General features: G+C 36.8%; 1 protein-coding gene across 2 annotated transcripts in view; it reads right to left on the bottom strand.

Moving 5' to 3' along the window:
* The window catches only part of mef2ab (myocyte enhancer factor 2ab), a 34,862-nt gene that overhangs the window by 3,635 nt on the left and 8,063 nt on the right, over positions 1 to 23,164 (bottom strand). The window contains exons 2-7 of one of the 2 annotated variants that reach the window (XM_052152045.1): positions 19,089 to 19,268; positions 11,584 to 11,787; positions 4,969 to 5,103; positions 4,271 to 4,433; positions 3,771 to 3,830; positions 1,925 to 2,067 (exon numbers count right to left, since the gene is read on the bottom strand). In XM_052152045.1, the coding sequence (XP_052008005.1) occupies positions 1,925 to 2,067; positions 3,771 to 3,830; positions 4,271 to 4,433; positions 4,969 to 5,103; positions 11,584 to 11,787; positions 19,089 to 19,142 (759 nt within the window). In that variant the 5' untranslated portion in view covers positions 19,143 to 19,268. The remainder of the gene's footprint in view (positions 1 to 1,924; positions 2,068 to 3,770; positions 3,831 to 4,270; positions 4,434 to 4,968; positions 5,104 to 11,583; positions 11,788 to 19,088; positions 19,269 to 23,164) is intronic. The other variant, XM_052152054.1, reaches the window with a different exon arrangement.

Below are 23,164 nucleotides of genomic sequence, written 5' to 3'. Positions count from 1 at the left end.
GGCGCTCCTGCCCCCTTTTTGGAGCTCTGCCTGCAGCTATATCCTTCTCACTGAAGTGGGTAATTTGTACAACATATTTGTGTAACTATAATTAAGCTATATATATATATATATATATATATATATATATATATATATATATATATATATATATATATATATATATAGTGCATCCAGAAAGTATTCACAGCACTTCACTTTTTCCACATTTTGTTACGTTACAGCCTTATTCCAAAATGGATTAAATTCATTATTTTCCTCATAATTCTACAAACAATAACCCATAATGGCAATGTAAAAGAAGTTTGTTGGAAATCTTTGCAAATGTATTCAAAATTAAAAAAATCACATGTACATAAGTATTCACAGCCTTTGCCATGACACTCAAAATTGAGCTCGTGTGCATCCTGTTTCCACTGAACATCCTTGAGATGTTTCTACAACTTGATTGGAGTCCACCTGTGGTAAATTGAGTTGATTGGACATGATTTGGAAAAGCACACACCTGTCTATATAAGTTCCCACAGTTAACAGTGCATGTCAGAGCACAAACCAAGCCATGAAGTACAAGGAATTGTCTGTAGACATCCAAGACAGGATTGTATCGAGGCACAGATATGGGGAAGGGTACAGAAACATTTCTGCAGCATTGAAGGTCCCAACGAGCACAGTGGCCTCCATAATCCGTGGAGGAAGAAGTTTGGAAGCACCAGGACTCTTCCTAGAGCTGAGTGATTGGGGGAGAAGGGCCTTAGTCAGGAAGGTGACCAAGAACCTGATGGTCACTCTGACAGAGCTCCAGCGTTTCTCTGTGGAGAGACGTGAAACTTCCAGAAGAACAACCATCTCTGCAGCACTCCACCAATCAGGCCTGTATGGTAGAGTGGCCAGACGGAAGCCTCTCCCCAGTAAAAGGAACATGACAACCTGCCTGGAGTTTGCCAAAAGTCACCTGAAGGACTCTCAGACTATGAGAAACATAATTTTCTGGTCTGATGAAACAAAGATTGAAGTCTTTGGCCTGAAGGGCAAGCGTCATGTCTGGAGGAAACCAGGCACCGCTCATCACCTGGCTAATACCGTCCCTACAGTGAAGCATGTTGGTGGCAGCATCATGCTGTGGGGATGTTTTTCAGTGGCAGGAACTGGGAGACTAGTCAGGATCGAGGGAAAGATGAATGCAGCACTGTACAGAGACATCCTTGATGAAATCCTGATCCAGAGCGCTCTGGACCTCAGACTGGGGCGAAGGTTCATCTTCCAACAGGACAATGACCCTAAGCACACAGCCAAGATAACAAAGGAGTGGCTACGGGACAACTCTGTGAATGTCCTTGAGTGGCCCAGCCAGAGCCCAGACTTGAACCCTATTGAACATCTCTGGAGAGATCTGAAAATGACTGTGCACTGACGATCCCCATCCAACCTGATGGAGCTTGAGAGGTCCTGCAACGAAGACTGTGAGAAACTGACCAAAAATAAGTAATTGGTGCCAAAGGTGCTTCAACAAAGTATTAAGCAAAGGCTGTGAATACTTGTGTACATGTGATTTTTTTTGTTTTGTTTTGTTTAAAAATTTTTATAAATTTGCAAAGATTTCAAACAAACTTCTTTCACGTTGTCATTATGGGGTATTGTTTGTAGAATTTTGAGGAAAATAATTAATTGAATCCATTTTGGAATAAGGCTGTAACATAAAACAATGTGGAAAAAGTGAAGCACTGTGAATACTTTCCGGATGCACTATATATATATATTATTATTATTATTATTATATATATATTTTTTTTTTTGCAATACATGTCACTCTTCAACAAAGGACTGTTGCAGACAGGTCAATACTCATTGTCATTGTCTCAGGACTACAGAATGTTTTATTGAAATTGGAGCTCTGTTGGTAATGGTAGACCAGGGAAGCTCTCACCAGTGAAGAAACAATGTCCTGGCATACAGGAGGAATGAGCACTGTCAGATCGGGTTTGCGGCCCACCGTGGACAACGCTTGAGATTTCACAGAAATGACTCTTCCCATTCTGCTTCCTTCAGAACCACCGATAATACCATTGGCTGAATGAGGCACAATAAAGTAGAGATTACCACATGTTTGGAGCTATGAGGGTTTACACTGTGAGCTGTAGTCAAAAAATTCAAACTTTTTGTAACACTAATGATTTTCAAAGAATGAATATTTTTCTTGTGATGTATTTCATTTTAAACAATCTCTTAATGGCACTGTTTACATGGAGCAAACTCGCGATCTGTGCATGTACACTTGCCGTATACAGCCAGGTCTAATGAACATTACATGAGTGTGGTGCCAACATTTTTGCAAAATTAAATTACATGCCTTATTACATGTTTAAAGGTGAATATTAAATGGAGATCTAAATTGGTAAAACGTTCCTCCCTAACATAAAACTTTAACCTAAACCTAACCAATAGTGATCTAAAATTAAATGAGAGGTAGACACAAAACATACATCCTTTCTCTTAACCAAAACCTAAACCTAACCAATAGTGTACAAAAACAAAATGAGAAATGAAAAGCAAATTTTCTGAAGCATCCACGTCATTTCGTGTCACAATTATGACACTGTCATCTCACTTGTCTGCTTGTGTGCTTGACTGGTAGCTAATAACATTATAATACGTGCGTAAATGTAGGTGAGTCTGTAATACAAGTGTTAAAATGTATCGTTTTTTTTAAATGATGCGTAAGAGTAAAAGTGTTTCAATGTCATATCATAGCAGCGTGTGAGTAATAGTGTGAAAAATAAGTGTTTATAAAGTCATTATCAGCCGTTGCAGTCGTGTTTTGTGTGAAAGTAAATAAAACAGTTTATCATTATAGGCATTCCCACCAGGATTTTGCGGCACTTTTGCCAGAATATTTCTGCCCAAAATGACTGAATTTGCTGCAGATTTTCTAAAATTATGCGATGCAATTTGCAGCATTTTTTGGGGTTGTTTTGCCGTGAAAACTCACAAATCGTCATTATATACCTTTGTAATTTTGTTACTTACTTTATAAATGCAATTACATGTAATATATTAGCGCACAATAACTAAATATGCAGTTAACAAGGAAACCTGTAGGTATTGGAAGACGCTTAATTATAATAATTTGTTTTTTGGTAATTAACATTTTTTATTAAATCTTATAATAACAAGAAAAGCAAAACAAACACACAAAAATAAAATAAATATATATATATACACTAAACATTTAAACCCGCCTCCCAAAAAACAATCCTGTGATCACACATAAGTAAATATATACATAAACATACACACACATACATATATATATATATATATATATATACATACATACACATACATATACACACATAATAATCATACTCACTTAAAACTATACCACAGTACTCTCTCCACACCCCACCGAGATGCCCCCAAAATACCATATACCTGCCTGTGATGTATGTGTGCAGCCTGCGGTCTCATGAAAGTTTAGACAAGCATTTTGATAGTGAACACAAAATGTGGAGGAGATGCTTACATTGTTACTATGGAGATCATACAATGACAGATGTGGATTTGGACATGTTGCCTGACTGCTTCAGGCTTTTCAAGCTTTTGTTTTGCCGCTGTCAAACATGAAGGACGGGATTCCCTCCTTCATGTTTAAAATTGTAAATTATATTATTGGTTGAATTTGCAAGAATTCTTGCAATCACAAAATCCTGGTGGGACTGTATAGTCTGTTTTATTGTATAAGTTAACCCGCTATCTTCACAGTAAGTACCTACCCACATGACTGGAATTGACACCATTTGGAAGTGTGACATCTGAGGAACTTGGCAAACCATCTGATCATGAAAAAAATATGAAATCATGAGATTAGAGATTACTCATATCAACAACAACTTCATACTGCAAGGATTGATATGAATTATATAAATGGATAAAACTGAATAATAAGCTGTATAGTACTAAATCAGTTGAGCCAAGACATAAACACTATGAGGGAAATTCACCAAGAATAAACTCTCTGGTTGGTTTTAGCACAATAAGGAATTATGCAAATTAGAAGAAGTAAAACTCAAAAGTACTGTGGTTTACTATGGTGTATGGTAACAAATAGTGGTTCTTTGTACTTTGAACCAGTATATACTGTATAATGATGACTACCAAATTCATATAAGAATTCACATGGTAATGTATGTATATTCTACTCCAAGGTAATTCATATAATCCTATAGTAATACCATGGTAATTTTTGGTACATTTTGTTTGTAAGGATACTAACCCATGACCCCAGTGCAATCAGAGCTTTGGAGGGACAGTATGCTCGCCCCACTGAGGCATGCTGGGATGTCCAGCAAACTGTCCGTACTGTAGGAGAGAGGAGTGGGGTTGGTGACGGGCAAAGTCAAAGGCATAGAGGAACTCTGCTGACCCAAAGCAACCGGCTGGTGGCAAAAGTGAAGTGAGTGAAAGAGAGGAAGAAAAGAGAGATAGTCAAGAAATAGAGATTAAACAGGAGCATCATTTCAAATGTTGCAGAAAAATAAAACTAGACCTTTACATTTAATGAAGAAAATGCAAGTGTTGCTTTCCCATACAAAACTCGCTACTATGATGCTAAGGTGTTCTGGGTGATTTCTAGGATCTTCTGGGTGATTGCTAGCTGGTTGCTTACTGGCCCAAGTCAAAAGAGCTCACCCCTAAGTCAAGATATGGCTTGGATATAATTCTTCAGTAAATGTACATTTATGTTTGTTTGTTTTGGGGGTTTTTGCCCCCCTTTTAATATCTATAAGTTTAAATTAATTTATCTTATTGTTTAGAATTAATAGCACACCTCTGCTCAACAAGCCACCCAATTCCATTGTAAATTAACATTGTGCCACACTATGGCAATGGAACATGAAAACATTTGAGTAATAGGGTTTTAAGGTGAAAAATTTATGCCCAGAAGAAAAGGATGCCTTGCACTTTGTTTACAATTTTATGATTTCTCATCATATTGTCGAACTCTTCGTTAATCTTCTGATATTTCTCCTCTGTGTGAGGGGTGAGGATGTAAGATGTCTCTGGATCTGAACTGTCACAGCCTCTTTGCTCCTTCTTATTCAACACCTGTAGGAAGCAACAAAGAATGAGGGTATGAAAATACAACATTCTTCAGGAATTACATTTCTATAAGCACAGCAAATATAAGGGTAGTCTCCTAGCACTAAAATTAAATGGTGGTTGACACTTTTTTGTTTATTTTTTTTTGTAAAAAGTTATTTGAATGTGTAAGGCAAAGTTTGTAGCTTGGGTACTATAACTGGTCAACACTGCAGAAAACAATTACATTTGATTTTTCTTTCAAATAGTTTGGGACATTGGTACTGTATATAAGCACAGTGTGCCCCCAAAACCTCTCAATAGATTGAAGTAGATTCAATTTTGGCATCAAGACAACTACAAGACACTTTTATACACACTATTGCAAGTCAATTACATTCCTATAATGCAGTTACTATTTGCACTAGGAGTAAAATGCCCCCAGCATTGGCTTGGAGTGTAACGAAGGTATGGATGTGCTTTTCGTGCAGACTAACCGGGTCCGATTCTGCCTTTTGTCCCACTTTTTCCCATCCTGTTTCCTGTCTCCACTATTAATATTTTCTTTTGATACTATTATAAAAATGTATATAAAGGTTGATTTGCTTGCAGCGATTTGGTCACGGTGAAGTTTGGGGAGTTGAGACAAAGGTTTGATCTGGCTATAATTAACCATGGTTTTATTACAATATTATTGCAATAACCGTTGTTTTTTGTTTTTTCGCGGAAGTCCTGTTTAATGAAATTAACCATGGTAGTACTACAGTAATATGGTTTTAATATAGTTAGTATGTTTAGTTTTATGGTTACTATTATTTTACCACAAAATACCATGGTGATGGTTACTGTAGTAAAACCATATTGCATTTTTCTAAGAGAAGGTTAGGTTTAGGGGTAGGGTTTGGTGAAGGGTTTCTATGGGAGGGTTAGGTAAACACTAAATAAATTAACACAATTAGCACACCACAGTGATGCAACTAAAATGTATAAATGGATAAAAGGTGTATAAATAGTATCTGCCACTTTTTGCACCAGGGTGCAAATAGCATCTAATACTGTTTGCACTTAGTACAAAGAAGATGCTTGTAGTTACTATATACACTTCCTCTGCCATCTAGTGATTCTAGTACCCATTACTTTCCAAGACATATCTGATGCCACACCCAAACAATCTCAAAATAACCCCTATGAAGGTATGCATAATGCAGGATATCATAATCAAAATGGTAATAATAGAATATTGTAGAACAGAATATAAGATTCATGTGATATGGTCATGTAATATATTAATGTAATTCTGTAATATGAAGGTATGTTAGCCTGCCACCAGAGCATAAAATATTTAATTCAAAAATGAGTTCTTTATGCACATAAGCGATTTTCATTCATATAAGCAAATGGAAGCAGTGTTCGCCAAGACTGATTTTTGGGGCAAAACCCCAAAAAATCGAATTGCGATTATTTTTTTTAATATATTGTGATTTGAACTGAGATATGATCATTAACATAAAAAAAATTATAATAATTAAGTTACGAGCAAAGATGCACTACTGCCAATAGAAATACTGTTCAAGAAAGGGGGTTCATAAACAAACTAAGCTAGGTGTTAGCGCAGGTGTTGAGGTCACAAATACAATGGTCCGCTTTGGTCCTTTAAAATAGTAAAGGCTCTGAATGCAATCCTTTTCTGAATAAAGGCTTTAAATGCAATAAAGGCCCAAAATTTGATCATTGTTGGTTTTGAAAGATAAATGTTTTTAAGTTCACACAGTACAAGACAAACACTGTGTCTGCATTGCTAGCACTTTGTCTGTTTCAGTCCTCTTTCTTTTTTTTTTTTTTTTTTTGTGCTGTCTCAAAGAAAAGACGAATAGATTTTGAATTACTTTTCATCATTGATGCATCTGTAAAATGACATGACTGTGTCAGCTGGTTAGCAAAAATTAATTACATACAATTATTTACTACCCACCTCAAGTTGAACATCCCTCATTGTGTTTTTATACCAGTTAAATCTTAACACTATCTTTTCTTCAAGAACCCTAACACTGCTCTTTTCCATACAGAAAAATCATTATTAAAATACCATAAAATTATTCCACACAACAAAAAGCTAAAAATCTTGGAATATAGTACACTTGTCATATGGACTACTGTTATGATGTCTTTATGCTGAATCTTTTATAGTGCTTTATAGTATTTGTCCTTTATGAAGCTTGACAGCTCTTGCTAACTTTAAACTGTTATTCTATGGTATAGAGCTTCTTAAAATATCTATTTTTATGTTCCAAGAAAAGGTAATAGTATATGGGTTTTGGACAGCATAAGGGTGATTAAATTAGTGAGTAAAAGTACATTTTCCATTTTTAGGTGAACTACTTTAACCGGCGGCTCATTTTATGAGCACAGACCTGACAAGGATAATATAAAAAAAAAAACTTGTCTATTTTAAAAGAAGACACTTAGGAGATGATGTTTAAATTCATAATTAAAGAAATAAAGAAATCATTTAGATTGATTTTAAATTATTACCCAATAATATTTGCATAAGAATATATGACACTGTCTGCAAAGATTTCAAACAAACTTCTTTCACGTTTTCATTATGGGGTATTGTTTGTAGAATTTTGAGGAAAATAATGAATTTAATCCATTTTGGAATAAGGCTGTAACATAACAAAATGTGGGAAAAGTGAAGTGCTGTGAATACTTTCTGGATGCACTGTATATCGGACAATATTTGGTATCTTTAAATTATCAGTACTGGCCGATAAATGTTACCATTTGATCGACAGCGCAGAGAATCGCCTGCTTGCATGTGAAGGAGCTGTTTGAGATATGTAAATGACCAATCACAATTAGTTTTGTTGTTATGTCCCATTTTAATACAACAATAATTGACAAATTGTGCAACAGTGTCATTTAAATGGTCCAGCATAACTGCTGTAAAGTGCTCATGAGTTTCATTCTCCCTTTCTCATCAACAGTTCCCTGTACTTGGTCTTGTCCAAAGATAAAATCAAATAATGTATCAATAAAACTTCTATCATCTACCATCTGAAAATATGTGGATATCTTGTTTAAAACTATTTAATTCACAATCCTCTTAAAACTTGCACAAATCCAGCCTTGTCTTCCTATAAAATGCTCATATATCTTCCTTTCAAGTGCCTATTATAATAGCCTGGATCAAAACTGTGTTCTTCTGACCCACGAATGTTGCATGATGGTCAGTCTGTGAAATTTCAAGGAGGCGATATAGGTAGTGTGAACATCTTGGTAAGATACGAAACCTTGGTTCCCTGAAAAAAAGGGAATGAGACATTGCATATGAGGAGTACCTTCTCATATGACCTAGTTGAAATCTCTCTACAATAATGGCAATATTCTAATACTGGCTATGGTGTTTGAGCCCCGCCTGTTTTGGTGCGAAGCTGCCTGTTAAAAAAGCAGGTGCACAAAAAGCATTTCCTCAGAATTTCTGACTAAGAACAAGGAGTGCGTCATTAGAACCTCAAGAACTACAAGTCTTGTAGTGCGGCTAGTGTTCGCAATGTCTCGATCACTTCGTCTCAGGGAACAGAGGTTACGTACATAGCCAAGTATATAAATTTGGCCAATGAATAGCAAGCGCTCTCAACAGAGAAGACTTGTGAAGAAAGAGATTTTATGTCTAGGTTGTAAAACCTTGCAAATGTGTTTTGAGAAGACCATCCTACTGCAAAACATATATCTTATAAGGACACACCATTTGTCCATGCCCATGAGTGCCCATGCCTCTAGTTGAGTGTGCTTTAACACCAATTAGGCAAGTCTTACCCTGTGACTCATAAGCCAGGGCAATTGCATCGACAATCCGGTGAGAGAGCCTTTGCTTGGAGATGGACATTCCTTTTGTGTGTCCTCCATAGCATACAAAGAGCTGATCAGACCGTCTGAAATGGCGAGTACGCTCAATGTAGTGCCCACACAGAGCATAACAGATACAATGATTGGTCCTCATCCAAATTAAATGGAAGAGGGAAGAAGGCCTAAAGGTGAAACACCTGCGCTTTGAAGGGTGTGGTTAGGATCTTAGGCACACAGCATTTTCTTGGTTTGACAGTGGCTCTTGACAGTCCGGGGCCAAACACCAGACATGAATTGTCAACTTTTAGTGCATGGAGGTCACCTACCCGTTTTACTGAGGCCAAAGCCACCAGTAGTGCGGTCTTAACAGAGATCATGCTCAAATCATCAAAAGGCTCGAAGGGGGGGTCCTGCATTTAGGACTAAAATTATGTGTCAAGTCGGGACTGTAGCTGGCCGAGGTGGGTTTAATTGTCTTGCTCCCTTAAGGAACTTTATGATTAAATCATGCTTACCAATTGAGGTGCTGGCTTCATGTCTGTGATACACTTATAGATGCCACATACACTTTGAGCATTGACTGGGAGAGTCCTGCATCTAATCACTCTTGAAGAAATATGATAATTTTGTGTATTGGGCAGCGTACTGGGTCTTTGCCCAGGGGCCACACATGCAGATTCCACAGCTCGGGCTGGGGATGACAGATTGTACTTTGCGCCAGATAGAGGAGATCCCTCCTCAGCAGTATTTTCCATGGCGAGCTGTACAGCATCTCTATCATTTCCGGAAACCATGGCTGGTTGGTCCATTGCAGTGCAACTAATAGAAATATGTCCTTGTCCTCTTAGACTCTGCATATTACAGATTGAATCAGGCATACCAGTGGAAATGCATATTTGCATTTCGCAGGCAATTTGTGTGCCATTGCATCTGCTCCCAGCAGGGCTTGGGACTTCGAGTCCCAGAGGGGTATTCTCCACCGAGGCAAATAGATAGATATTTCCCAAATCCTCAGTACAGTTTGAGAATGAAGTCTCCATTCACCCTTTACCCCACAGCCAGCACTGAAGAGGTCTCATGTGTAAGAGACCTAATGGAATGACAGATGCCACCACCATATATCCCAATATGACAATAGAATGGCCTGTACGCGCTCGCACGTGAGGTGCAAGTGCCTGCTCGTGGAGTCTCAAAAAGGAGATTTGTCGCCTAGTTTACATTGAGGCATGGTTTGGGAGGATTTATGGGGCATGATTTCCCTGCCCCATTACTCGCTGGGCAGAGGTGTGCAGCAACCGCCTCCTCCACAGGGGGTAGTTGGGCATAACCGTTTTTTTCCTTGTGATCCACATTAGAGAGTATGGTGTCACGGCACGAGCATGCATAGAGGGATTTAGGCAGTTCGTTATGAACTTCGGGGAAGTATGGGGCAGATTTGTGGGATGTTGCTGCTCTTTCAGAAGACCAGCGCTCATCTCGCACATAGCATATTGGAAAACATGTGGTTCGGAGAGATAGAGGGAGAGGGCTTCTAGAAAAGAGATGATCACTGTCTTGATGGAGGAAATGTTGTTTGTGCACCTGCTTTTATAGCAGGCAGCTTTGCGCCAAAACGGGTGGGCTCAAACGCCATAGCAATATAAGAATATTGGAATTATTGTAGTGAGGTTTCAACTAGATCGTATAAAAAGGTACTCCCCATATGCAATGTCAAGTGTACTAAGTCGTAAGGGAACTAAAAACAAAAAACTGATAGAGCACCTTCAATTTAAAAGAGCTTCATGTGCTTTGTAATAACTGTCATATTCACTGTGCACTGATAGTGTTTCAGTATATGTACAAAATAGTATGTCTTTTTATGAGAATATGCCATTACTGGACTACTGTCTGCACTGTTGTTATATGTTGCCTTCTTCCTAATGTATTACAATTTCTTTATGTGCATCAATCATTTACTAAAATGGGAGGACTAAACACAAACCAGGAGAAATTTAAAACACACACAATTTCAAAGTTCAAGTTTTGTGTGAAACATTTTAGTAAATATAATGCTAAATAAAAGTAAATTCATATTTTAGCCAATCTGTAAATGTATATGTTATTTACTATTATGTTAAATTGTGGGATATTTTAGCACTGTATTGGGCACCCTGCTCTCATTTAGGTATCAAATGGATAGCCACACTGGATATCAGCATCAGCCATTAAAAAACCCATATTGGTCAATCTCTAGTCATTATTTTTGCAATTCCATTTGGTGCCGCAAGTGGCACCAAAATTGTGCACTTCATGTACAATGAAGGGTGGCTGTGGCTCAGGTGGTAGAGTGGGTCGGCTGCTAATTGGAGGGTTGGCGGTTCCCAGCCCACATGACTCCACATGCCGAAGTGTTCTTGGGCAAGACACTGAACCCCAAGTTGCTCCCAATGTCAGGCTAGTGCCTTGCATGTGTATGAGTGTGGGTGTGGGTGTGAATGTGAATGGGTGATTGGGACACAGTATAAAATGCTTTGGTAACCTATAAGTTTAAAGTGCAGACCATTTTACCATTCATCTTTAGATCAGACTGAAAATTTGCTGTAATAAAACATTGTTAGAAGCATAATCCATTATTCTGCTTTTGAACTTTACAACCTGCCTGAATGTGCAGCCACTTACTTCCACTATGTCGGAGTTGGTTCTACTCTCGTGAGGCTCGTTGTATTCTGTGTACTTGAGTAAGACCTTGTCCATGTCCGTGCTGGCATACTGGAAAAGCTTATTAGAGCTGCTGAAGATTATCAGGGCTATTTCACAGTCACACAGAACACTAAGCTCATACGCCTTCTTCATCAGACCAAACTTCCTCTTTGTGAATGTTACCTAAGATACCAAAAAATGGGAAAATATCAGAATGTTTCAAAAAATCTTTCTGATTTTTCAGTATGCAGAGACAACTGTTATTAAGGCATTCATAGGTAAATTTTCTTTAAAACTGTATTAAGTGTTTTGACCAGTAGGGGGTCTGCCATTGGTAAAACTAAGAGATAGTCTGTCTAATGGATTTATTTTCATAGCGCCACAGAAAAACTGCTTACATTTTTCGAGCAAATTAACCTATGAATGCTTTACTAATAGTAGTCTCTGGATAGTAAGCTGAAATAAGGCAAAGCATTTAAGCTATAAGTGCCAATGATGCTAAGTATTGGGTGGGAGGGGCTGAACTCGCACCCTCACTCACAACTCACTCACACACTGCTGACACTAAACAATCTATCCAACCGACTTAACTGAATTATACATGCAGATACTCAAAGGAGACATTTTTTTTTTTTTATATGAAAAAATTACCGACATCCGGACCTCGGTGAATTCATAACTGGTTACGGCCATGGTTACCACATGAAACACGTTTTAGGTTAAAAAAATATTTATTGTATATATAATACAATTTGATGACAATTTTATTTACTCAAAATTCACTAAAATATTTGAAAACAGAAAATGTGCAGTATACATTTAACAAGCTGAATCGACGCAAGAGGAAACTACAACCTCTGTTAATTCAGTCAAGTGGGCACATTTATATTCCATATTTATATAACGTCGTATTTACATGGCACTCCAAGACACTTCAAAGAATACCATGGTATTACTATGGTAGATTTTCAAATATAAGTTTCTGTTCATAAATGTATCAGAAGAACTGATTTTCCACTTTAAAGAATGATACACTTTAGATTTTCCACTGTGTGGCTGGGCCCAGCTGTTAGGGTTGCCAGATCTTCTCATGTTTCCTGCCAATTATCACCCCTCCCTGAGGAATCCCAAGCCTCTATGCACTTCACTGAGGGCCAGGTTCTTACAGCAGTGCATGTAACACTAACTGAGAACAAGCTCTTTTGGTGTTTGTTGTCAATGTCACAGTTTTAAATCAAAGTTTTAAAAGCCTAAACATAGGTTTCAGACTCTTCATTGGGCTGTTGAGGAACGATAAGTGCTTCTTGATAATTGAATAAGAAAATAAGACAGGACAACATAACAATTCATTCAACCATACTGCAGGCAAGTGATTCATGATGTGGACTGAGTTGCTCAAGGCCAAAAGAATGAAAAATGTAAATGGATGAACATTAGGATCCATTAAAACCAGCTCCCCAGAGAAGCCTGCACTACAAAAGTACCCCAAAAAAGTTGCATGGTAATTGAATACCATGTTTTTATTTTTTTACATTGTGTCATGATAATACCATGTTTGTTTAGACATGGTAACATGGTAAGACCTTTAAATATCATGTAAAGACCATGATTTATGAATATAAATCAAATATGATATACATGTATACTGAACTCTCACTGAGCACTTTTTTGGGAACACCTGTACACCTACTTATTCTTGCGATTATTTAATCAGCCAATCGTGTGGCAGCAGTGCAATGCATAAAATCATGCAGATACGGGTCAGGAGCTTCAGTTAATGTTCACATCAACCATCAGAAAAGGGAAAAAATTTGATCTCAGTGATTTAGACCGTGGCATGATTGCATACCTGTCAACATTTGGGTAACAAAATCCGGGAGACCTCTGAGTGGGGGGAGGGGTGGGGGTTGCCGGATGGCAGAGGCAGGCTAAATACATACAAATTGTGCCGTTGTGATTTCATGTGCTGAGTAACATCTTTTTATCAGTTGTGATTTAATGTGCTGAGTAACGTCATTTTATCAGTTGTGATTTAATGTGCAGTGTAACGTCATTTTATCCATTGTGATTTAATGTGCAGTGTAACGTCATTTTATCAGTTGTGATTTAATGTGCAGTGTAACGTCATTTTATCCATTGTGATTTAATGTGCTGAGTAACGTCATTTTATCAGTTGTGATTTAATGTGCTGTGTAACGTCATTTTATCAGTTGTGATTTAATGTGCAGTGTAACGTCATTTTATCCATTGTGATTTAATGTGCTGAGTAACGTCATTTTATCAGTTGTGATTTAATGTGCAGTGTAACGTCATTTTATCCGTTGTGATTTAATGTGCTGAGTAACGTCATTTTATCAGTTGTGATTTAATGTGCAGTGTAACGTCATTTTATCCGTTGTGATTTAATGTGCTGAGTAACGTCATTTTATCAGTTGTGATTTAATGTGCAGTGTAACGTCATTTTATCCATTGTGATTTAATGTGCTGAGTAACGTCATTTTATCAGTTGTGATTTAATGTGCTGTGTAACATCATTTTATCAGTTGTGATTTAATGTGCTGTGTAACGTCATTTTATCCATTGTGATTTAATGTGCTGTGTAACGTCATTTTATCCATTGTGATTTAATGTGCTGAGTAACGTCATTTTATCAGTTGTGATTTAATGTGCTGAGTAACGTCATTTTATCAGTTGTGATTTAATGTGCTGAGTAACGTCATTTTATCAGTTGTGATTTAATGTGCTGAGTAACGTCATTTTATCCATTGTGATTTAATGTGCTGAGTAACGTCATTTTATCAGTTGTGATTTAATGTGCTGTGTAACGTCATTTTATCCGTTGTGATTTAATGTGCTGAGTAACGTCATTTTATCAGATGTGTTTTAATGTGCTGAGTAACGTCATTTTATCAGTTGTGATTTAATGTGCTGAGTAATGTCATTTTATCAGTTGTGATTTAATGTGCAGTGTAACGTCATTTTATCAGTTGTGATTTAATGTGCTGAGTAACGTCATTTTATCAGATGTGTTTTAATGTGCTGAGTAACGTCATTTTATCAGTTGTGATTTAATGTGCTGAGTAACGTCATTTTATCCGTTGTGATTTAATGTGCTGAGTAACGTCATTTTATCAGTTGTGATTTAATGTGCTGAGTATTGTCATTTTATCAGTTGAGATTTAATGTGCTGAGTATTGTCATTTTATCAGTTGTGATTTAATGTGCTGAGTAACGTCATTTTATCTGTTGTGATTTAATGTGCTGAGTAACGTCATTTTATCCGTTGTGATTTAATGTGCTGAGTAACGTCATTTTATCAGTTGTGATTTAATGTGCTGAGTAACGTCATTTTTAAAATCAGTGCGACACACTTGAATGGTATTCATTGTCGGTATTTCTTTGAGATATTAAATTAAATCCTTTAAATTATAAAAATTAAATACCTGCACAGATATCAACAACTCCCATACCTCCCAAACATTGTTATATGAATAATCACATCAATATATTATTCCTCTTGCTGTGCGCTGGGTTGTAGGTTGCCAGATTGAGGTCACAAATGGGTTAAAATTTGTATGATGTGTCGATTGTGTGAGTGGGATGAGTTTCATACAAGATCTGGCAATTGGACAACCTTGGAATAATATATTGATGTGATTATTCATATAACAATGTTTGGGAGGTATGGGAGTTTCCCGGGAGAAATAACAAAACAGGAGGGGAGTGGGAGATGGGTGTGAAATACGGGAGACTCCCGGGGAAAAAGGGAGTGTTGACAGGTATGCATGATTGTTGGTGCCAGATGGCCTGGTTTGAGTATTTCTGTAACTGCTGATTTCCTCGGATTTTCATGCACAACAGTCTCTAGAGTTTACTCAGAATGGTGACAAAAACAAAAAACATCCAGTGAGAGAGGTCAATGGAGAATGGCCAGACTGGTTCGAGCTGACAAATAACTCAGATAACCACTCAGAAAATTGTAGTGAGCAGAATAGCATCTCAACACATCGAACTTTGAGGCGAATGGGCTACAACAGCAGAAGACCATGTCAGGCACTTTATTAGGACCATAGTGTTTCTAATAAAGTGCTCAATAATTGCACATTATAGTACCATGTTACTGTATTACCTTTGAAACTATCCCTATCCTTAAGGCAAAGAAGAAATTCTATACATGTGGCTCGATTTGACCAAGAGGCTTGGCCGGCATTCAAATACAGTAGGAATATGATTCGCCAACAACATCACAGCTACACAAGAACTCCTCATTTTTCCAGAAATATACATATGGTTATCAATGACCATAAACACCATCAAAGTAGATCACTGATTAAAAAAACACTGTGTATTCCAAAAATAATCTGCCAAACAAGAGTCCCAGACAAGATAGGGTTTATGGCCCTGGTTGGTGTTTTAAATTTAGAGCCCAGGACAGACTGGGTAAATTCATGCTTGCCTCTGTGGTTTTGCTTTGAGTGATGGGCAGAGAGAGAGACTGTACAGGCCCTCATACTGACCAAGTCGACTAATGAGAGATGTGGAGCCCTGAGCTGCTCTAATTACTGCGACCACACCACAGAGACTGTAGTCCAGAGAGAGCCCCAAACAACAGCTCCTATGTGCAGCCACATGAGGTGGGTCAGTCTAGTCCCACTACTACAGACCCAGAGTCTGCCCTGTACACTCATTAAACTAGTTTAAGAAAACGGGGAACTCCTGAGAGACCATTTGAACAGGTCAATTATGTTAGGAACGAAGATATAGGGTGTTCCCACTGCTCCAACAGTCTACAAAGCTGAGAGAATCTTTGAAAAGGTCTCTTATACTAGTACAGTTAAATTTTATACGCAAAAGCATTTAAGTGAACATTTTGTACACACAAATTCATTGGTACCATACTGCAAAAAACTACACTAATAGTAATTCATTAGGTGGTAGCCAAAGGCAAACCGATATGGGTTTTTGATGGTCATTAGTGATAGGAATTGTGAGGAATTTATTGATTCTGATTCCTCATAACAATTTCGTTAGCTGAAGCATTCTGAAAGTAATGACTTGTGGTTCATTTATGGTCAAGAACCACTCCAACCAATTCAGTGAGAGAGTAAGTTGCTTCAATTGTGACAAACCAATTCAACTGAGAGTGAAACTAATAACTCATGAGTTCAAGACTGATTTGAGAATCTCATAATTCATAAAAAAAAAAAGATTACCCCAGTAATTCGTTCATCAATCACACTTCACTGGTCATATGCTTGTTTTTGTATGCAACCAGCAAGGACAATGAAATAGAAAGATGTGTTGTCTATTTATTGTATTTGTGTTATCTTGCTTGCCGTATTCAGTTCAGACTGTAAACTCAGATACAACATAACTTATTTTGCAATGGCACTGTAGATTCAGTAGAGCCACTGAATACTGTCAAGTATTTTAGTATGACGTTTTGCCCATATATGCGTAAGACGTTCAAAAACTGCTAATGGAATCAAACATCATGAAATTTGTTTACAGGATTAAATGGTAATAAATGGCTTCATGATTCATGATGTAGGAAAGTGGATAGCTACAGCCTACTGGCAGATTAATATTGTGAAGAACGAGAGTTTAAGAGATTTAATGACTATTGCAATGAAAATGCAACCTATGGGGAGTTCTTTCAATTTGTTAACCTCCCAGTAAGACTTTGAGAAACGTTTAATGTTTCATGAATTGGTACTACATTGTGACTATTTCAATCTTTAAACTGTGGAATCATTGTTAATTTTTTCACAGTTTTTTGTTTTAGTCATATTTTATGTCTTTTGATGAAAATGTCTGAAAATATCTTTTAGTTGACGACGATGTGCAAAATGGACGAAAAAAAGTGTGTCAAAATTTAACAGACCAAACTTTCATCAAATATTCAAACATTTAGGGAAATAATGGATAAACAATTTCTAATTTAAAAATGTATCAAACTGTGATAGGGCGGAGGGCGGTGCCGGGTAGTGATTATACACACCTGGTCCCTTATCAGGCCAATTAAGCCTCCGAGAGGGATAACGGCAGAGGTGCGACGAGTGAGAGATCGTTTATGGACATGTCCGTCGTGTGTGTTTGTCTTTTGTTTAAGTTTATCATTAAAATATTATTTATATTGCCAAGCCGGTTCTCGCCTCCTCCTTTCCATTGAACTGCTTTACACAAACTATACATACCTGTAGCCTACTGTCCTTGTAGTGAAAAACTAAGATCCGAACTTAATAATGAACAGACTGAAGTATTAGCTACTTTATAGAAGTTAGCCTACTGTACTCTGAATTCTTCATGCTTTAGAGACTTATTAATTTTCCGTGAAAGGATATTGCATTGCATGTAGCGTATTTCTTACGAAATTGTATTTACAATGCAAGTTATGCAATGGAAATTATGCATATTCTGACTAGCGCGTCATTTAGTTCAAGTTGATCTGTTCATTTGCTTCACTGTGCAGATGTAAGTAATTACATTACATATATGCTGTGGATATAGGCTACTATAGTGATTAAAATCATGTATTACAAGATGCATTTGAAAGAGGTATTCACTCCGTTTTGAAACAGTTCATTTTGCCTGTTCAACTCACGCATCTCAAGCTGAGAAATTCCAAATTATTAATGGGTTAGAGAATCTATATCTAATATCTTCTTCTATATACAGATTCTATAGCTGTTTCTTCTCCTTTTCATGCCTTGCACTGTTAATATCTTGCAGTATAATTTTTTATCTCTTAATATTTTCGTCAATAGTATCCTTTAATAAAATCTATTAATTATCGTCATGATGCACATTTTTCGTCTCGTCTTCGTTATTGTTGACGAAATCAAAACACCCTTCATCAACGAGCGTTTTCGTCAGTGATTTCATTGAAGAGATTAACACTGTGTGGATCACTGTGGTTGGAAAATGTTAATAAAGCATAATATTTTTACATTGTTTTCTTTCCTAAAATGGAAATAAATGCATTTTGAAATATATCTAATGTAAAATTTCTGCACTTTCGAAATCTGCGATTAATCGCGATTAAATAATTTAATCGACTAACAGCACTAGATGAAATACTGATCTGATGAGTCTGTGCTGGATGGCACAATTGACTGATTCGAATCAAGTATTCCTGAGAGCTGTGTAATAAAATTAAATACTAGTTAATGGGATTTTTAATATTATTGATTTAACATGATATTTGCTCCTCACTTTTAAAAAGAAGTGCTTTATTGTTTGACGAGATTGTCAGTAGATTTTGGCACAGACACACTTTTGTTAATTGGCCAAGCATGCATGATTATTTCCTAAAACCAATAATCTCACAATGGCCAAATATCTGATGATTAATTGGTCTGTCTGATATATCATCTACAACTAGTGGTAGACGACCTGTTCATAGGCCGATATTTGGGTATTGTGAGATTGTCACAAGGTCTTTCGTCTACTTAAATATAGTTAAGCAGATGCCCTTATCTCACCTGTCTGTTTCTCTCATCCATTATGCGGGTTATCTGGATCTTCTTTCGCCCCATTGTCACTTCCTTTTGTTTCTCTGACAAACAAATCCTCTTGATTCTTTAGTGGTTGCAGGAGATTTCGTTTTGGTTTTATTGCAATGTAACAAAACACTCTCTCTTTATTCTTCACCACACCATAACCTGCAAGAGATGTAAGGAGTTGTTGAGCAAGACTCCTTATGAAAATGTATGAAATTTACATAAATATTTGTTTAAATATAATATTATAAACAGACTAGATGGAACAAAAATAAGAGTAAGTGAGGACACAACAACAGCATAATCAAACAAAGATTTTTCAACACATCCATTTTAGAGAGGTCTCTTGTAATCTCATTTTCTGTCTGGTGTACACAGTAGCAGCATTATCCTAAAGCCACTGGATTATAGGGGCAGGAAAAGTCACTGTGTGAATTTCCCAAGTAACACTATTTCTCATTATCATGGATTAAAGCCATCTTATTTCCCATTACAAAATGATACAGCTTCTATTGAATGTAATCCATCTAAATTGTGGAAATTCTACATAAACACATATGTGTGCTATACATTAACTAAAAATCAGGTATTGACATTGAGCTGTAAAATGCCCCAAAAAAACTCTATTTAAGCTCCAACATAATGCCAAAAAAATAAAATAAAACATGCCATGAAATGATAATATCCTTCAAAAATCCATCCAATGGCAGGCCAGACCTTACTTCAATATATACCTGTATCACAGGCTGTCATTTCCTTTCAGAGCAGAACCATACAGATCCAAGAGAAAATCCAAAAATTAAATTGTCTTCCTTTGATTGCAGTTATTCTTGGCTTGGAATGCTTCCCAGATAAAGTAAGACTATAACCAACTATATTTGGAGCTACTTCTAAAGAATTAACATAAAAGTCTATACATGGACCTTAAACGCAGAACTAAAGAAAAGTGTCCCAGAATTCTTGTCTGGTGTCCCCAGTGAAGAAGCAGGTCTTGATGTCTGCCTGTGATAGAAGACAAAGGAACAACACCCTCATTCCTGCACTTTCACACCTTCCTGCTAATCTTCACAGTTACCAGGGCAACCAAGGAGATGCCTTTACATATGATCTATCAACTCTGTCTAAGTATAAAGAAAAGCCTGTTTAAAGAGAGGGCCCAATCTGCCAAGTATGAGATAATTCAGCAACATTTAAACCACTTTTACAATCCTATATGTAGCCTACAACTACTACATACAAACTAACACACTGTATTTCATAGCTCTCTGAAATACTTGATTCTGCAGTAAAATCTGTGATATGTGGTATGTATGTATGACCACAAAAACATATTTGACCGATGTTCCAGGTAACCAATTTTTTACTTAGCTGTACAACATGCTCTCATGGGAAATCGACATGTTGCTTACCAAAGCTCATGTTTCCTGAATCGACCCCATTCTGACGAATTACTGCCAAGGCCATCCCCCATCAGACATTTATGCTTCATTTCAATTGTGATCACCTTTCCCTCATGGACAGCTGATTGCACATTGCACGAACAACCTCCAAGACACAGGTTTTAGTCCCATGGAAACGAGGAAGTACTTAAATTCACTTTAACAATGTTAATCATGATCCAGAGCCTACATTGTCATACTAAATTTACATTTTCAATCCTCTGAGAGTTAGGTTTTGGGTTGGGGTTTGGGGGAAGCATTTCTGTTGACTGTAGTATGTCATTTATTTCAAAATATAACTGGTCACACTTTATAGATGGCCTTATCTACTATGTACTAACATTAAATACATACAAGCCTATGTATTGACTGTGTAACTACATGTTGTTCTGCAAAATTCCCACATTTGCTGCTATTGAGGTTGAGGTATGGGTCGGTTTAGGAGTAAGGGTAGGGTTAGGGTTAGAATTAGAATTAGGGGTTAGAGTTAGGTTTTGGGGTAAGGGTTGGGTTAGGAGTAAAGTTAACAGTGTAACTATACATGTAATTAAATGCAAGTACTTCAAATGTAATAACAATGCAACAACATATATTTACACAATAAGTAAATTATATCAAATGGTTATGTACATAATAGTTAAGCCACCTAATAGAAAGTGGGTCCCTATAACTCGCTTTTGGCACTACTCTGTGGACATTTCACCCGGAAACTGGAGCTCAAATGTTCCCATATGTTTAACAACACTTCCAACTTTGGCCACTGGGGGCTTTTTTAGAATTTCAATCAGTACAGACCGATTTCAGCTGAAGAACTTTCAAACTACTGTTGCTGGATACTAAGTTTACAGTCAGATCAGTTTGTAGCAGTACTAGTTGAATGTCTCTTGAAACAATCTGCAGCCTCTATCTTTCATATAAATATATATTTGAACTCAAATCAATATTATGTGTCCATTTACTTATTTATCAGGTGAGTAGCCTTGTAATAAGCAGGGTAATGTACAGTCAGCCATTTATTAATGCAAAATAATAAATAAAATAAAAATAAACCCTTTCAGGGTGATACCTGTCCTCATCACACTTATTTAGTTTTTTTTTTACGATAACAACCTACTGACTGTACATTTTGCATTATTTTCAATTATCATCCTTGTAGTGTAAAAAATTACATACCATTCAAAAACAAGGGATTCATTTTGCAAATATATGATTTATAGCAACTGTGACGCACAAAAACTATTGCCTACCAGGTTTTGCATCCTTGTAGTTCATATAGTGTCACATTAGTTGTTAAGGAGGGTTTGCATCTAAGGTTAATAAAGCACAAATTGTCTTCAAAACCTGTAATTTTCAGTACATGCTTGCTGTTTTCATATTCAACCTGAAAAATGGTTTAAACCATCTGACAAATAGTCACTGTCCAATGAAAAACAAATATCTCCATGTTTGGAAATGTTCACTTTGTATCATAGATGGAATGCGCCGAATGACCTCTTCCTATTGTTTGAATCGAAATGACCAATAAAAATGTTTAATCAGGCTGTCTGTTTAACAAGTATTATGTAAGATTCTTTATGAGGAAAAATAGTTTTTCCATGTTCTTGAAAAATGTTTTTTTTTGGAGATACACGTTTTTTTATCAGACAGCAATATTTAATATCCTATGAATATCATCCAATTTTTACTGTTTTCTGCCACAGATGTTATCTGTTTGAGGGTTCCAGTAGCTCAACTGGTAGAGAGCAATGCTAGCAAAACCTAGGTCATGGGTTTAATTGTCAGGGAATACACTGACAAACATCCGCTCACTGAGCACTTCATTAGCAACAGTATCCTAATGAATGTCCCGGTCCTAATAAAGTGACCTTCTGCTATTGTAGCCCATCCGCCTCAAAGTTTGACATTTTGTGCATTCTGAGATGCTATTCTGCTCACTACAGTTGTACAGAGTGGGTATCTCAGTTACTGTAGGTCACTGACATTTACATTTATGCATTTGGCAGACGCTTTTATCCAAAGCAACTTACCGTGCACAGGGACAATCCCCCCCGGAGCAACCTGGAGTTAAGTGCCTTGCTCAAGGACACAATGGTGGTGGCTGTGGGGTTCAAACCAACAACCTTCTGATTACCAGTTACGTGGTTTAGACCACTACACTGCACACTTTGGATAAAAGTGTCTGCCAGATGCAAAAATGTAAAGATTTTTGGTGTATGACTGGGAACTATTCCGTTGAAGCTGTAGAGCTGCAATTGAATTAGCATTGAGAATTCTGATTCAATTTAGTTAATCATTCTGTTCAGATGGTTCGTTTCAATATTCCATTCATAGATTAATTTATCTCTCAAGTTTCTCAAGTGTCCCATGTGCAGCATTTCACATCTACTTTTTTAAAATTGAAGTAAAATTATTTCTAAGAGATTTCCATAATTTGCAAATCGGTTTACAGGCATTATTAGAAAGAAGATAAAAAAAAAAAACAACAACAACAAATGGGAAATCACTGAATTGAGCTGAACTGTGTTTGACCCATTTAAATTCTCATAATAAATCTACAAGATGCAGAAGTTCCATGCACTGAACAAAAAACGAATGTTATTTCCAATGAGTTATCCAAAT

Source organism: Xyrauchen texanus, chromosome 2 (genome assembly GCF_025860055.1).
Source record: "Xyrauchen texanus isolate HMW12.3.18 chromosome 2, RBS_HiC_50CHRs, whole genome shotgun sequence".
In the NCBI taxonomy this organism is placed as follows: Eukaryota; Metazoa; Chordata; class Actinopteri; order Cypriniformes; family Catostomidae; genus Xyrauchen; species Xyrauchen texanus.
This window is presented reverse-complemented; position numbering and strand designations above follow the sequence as displayed.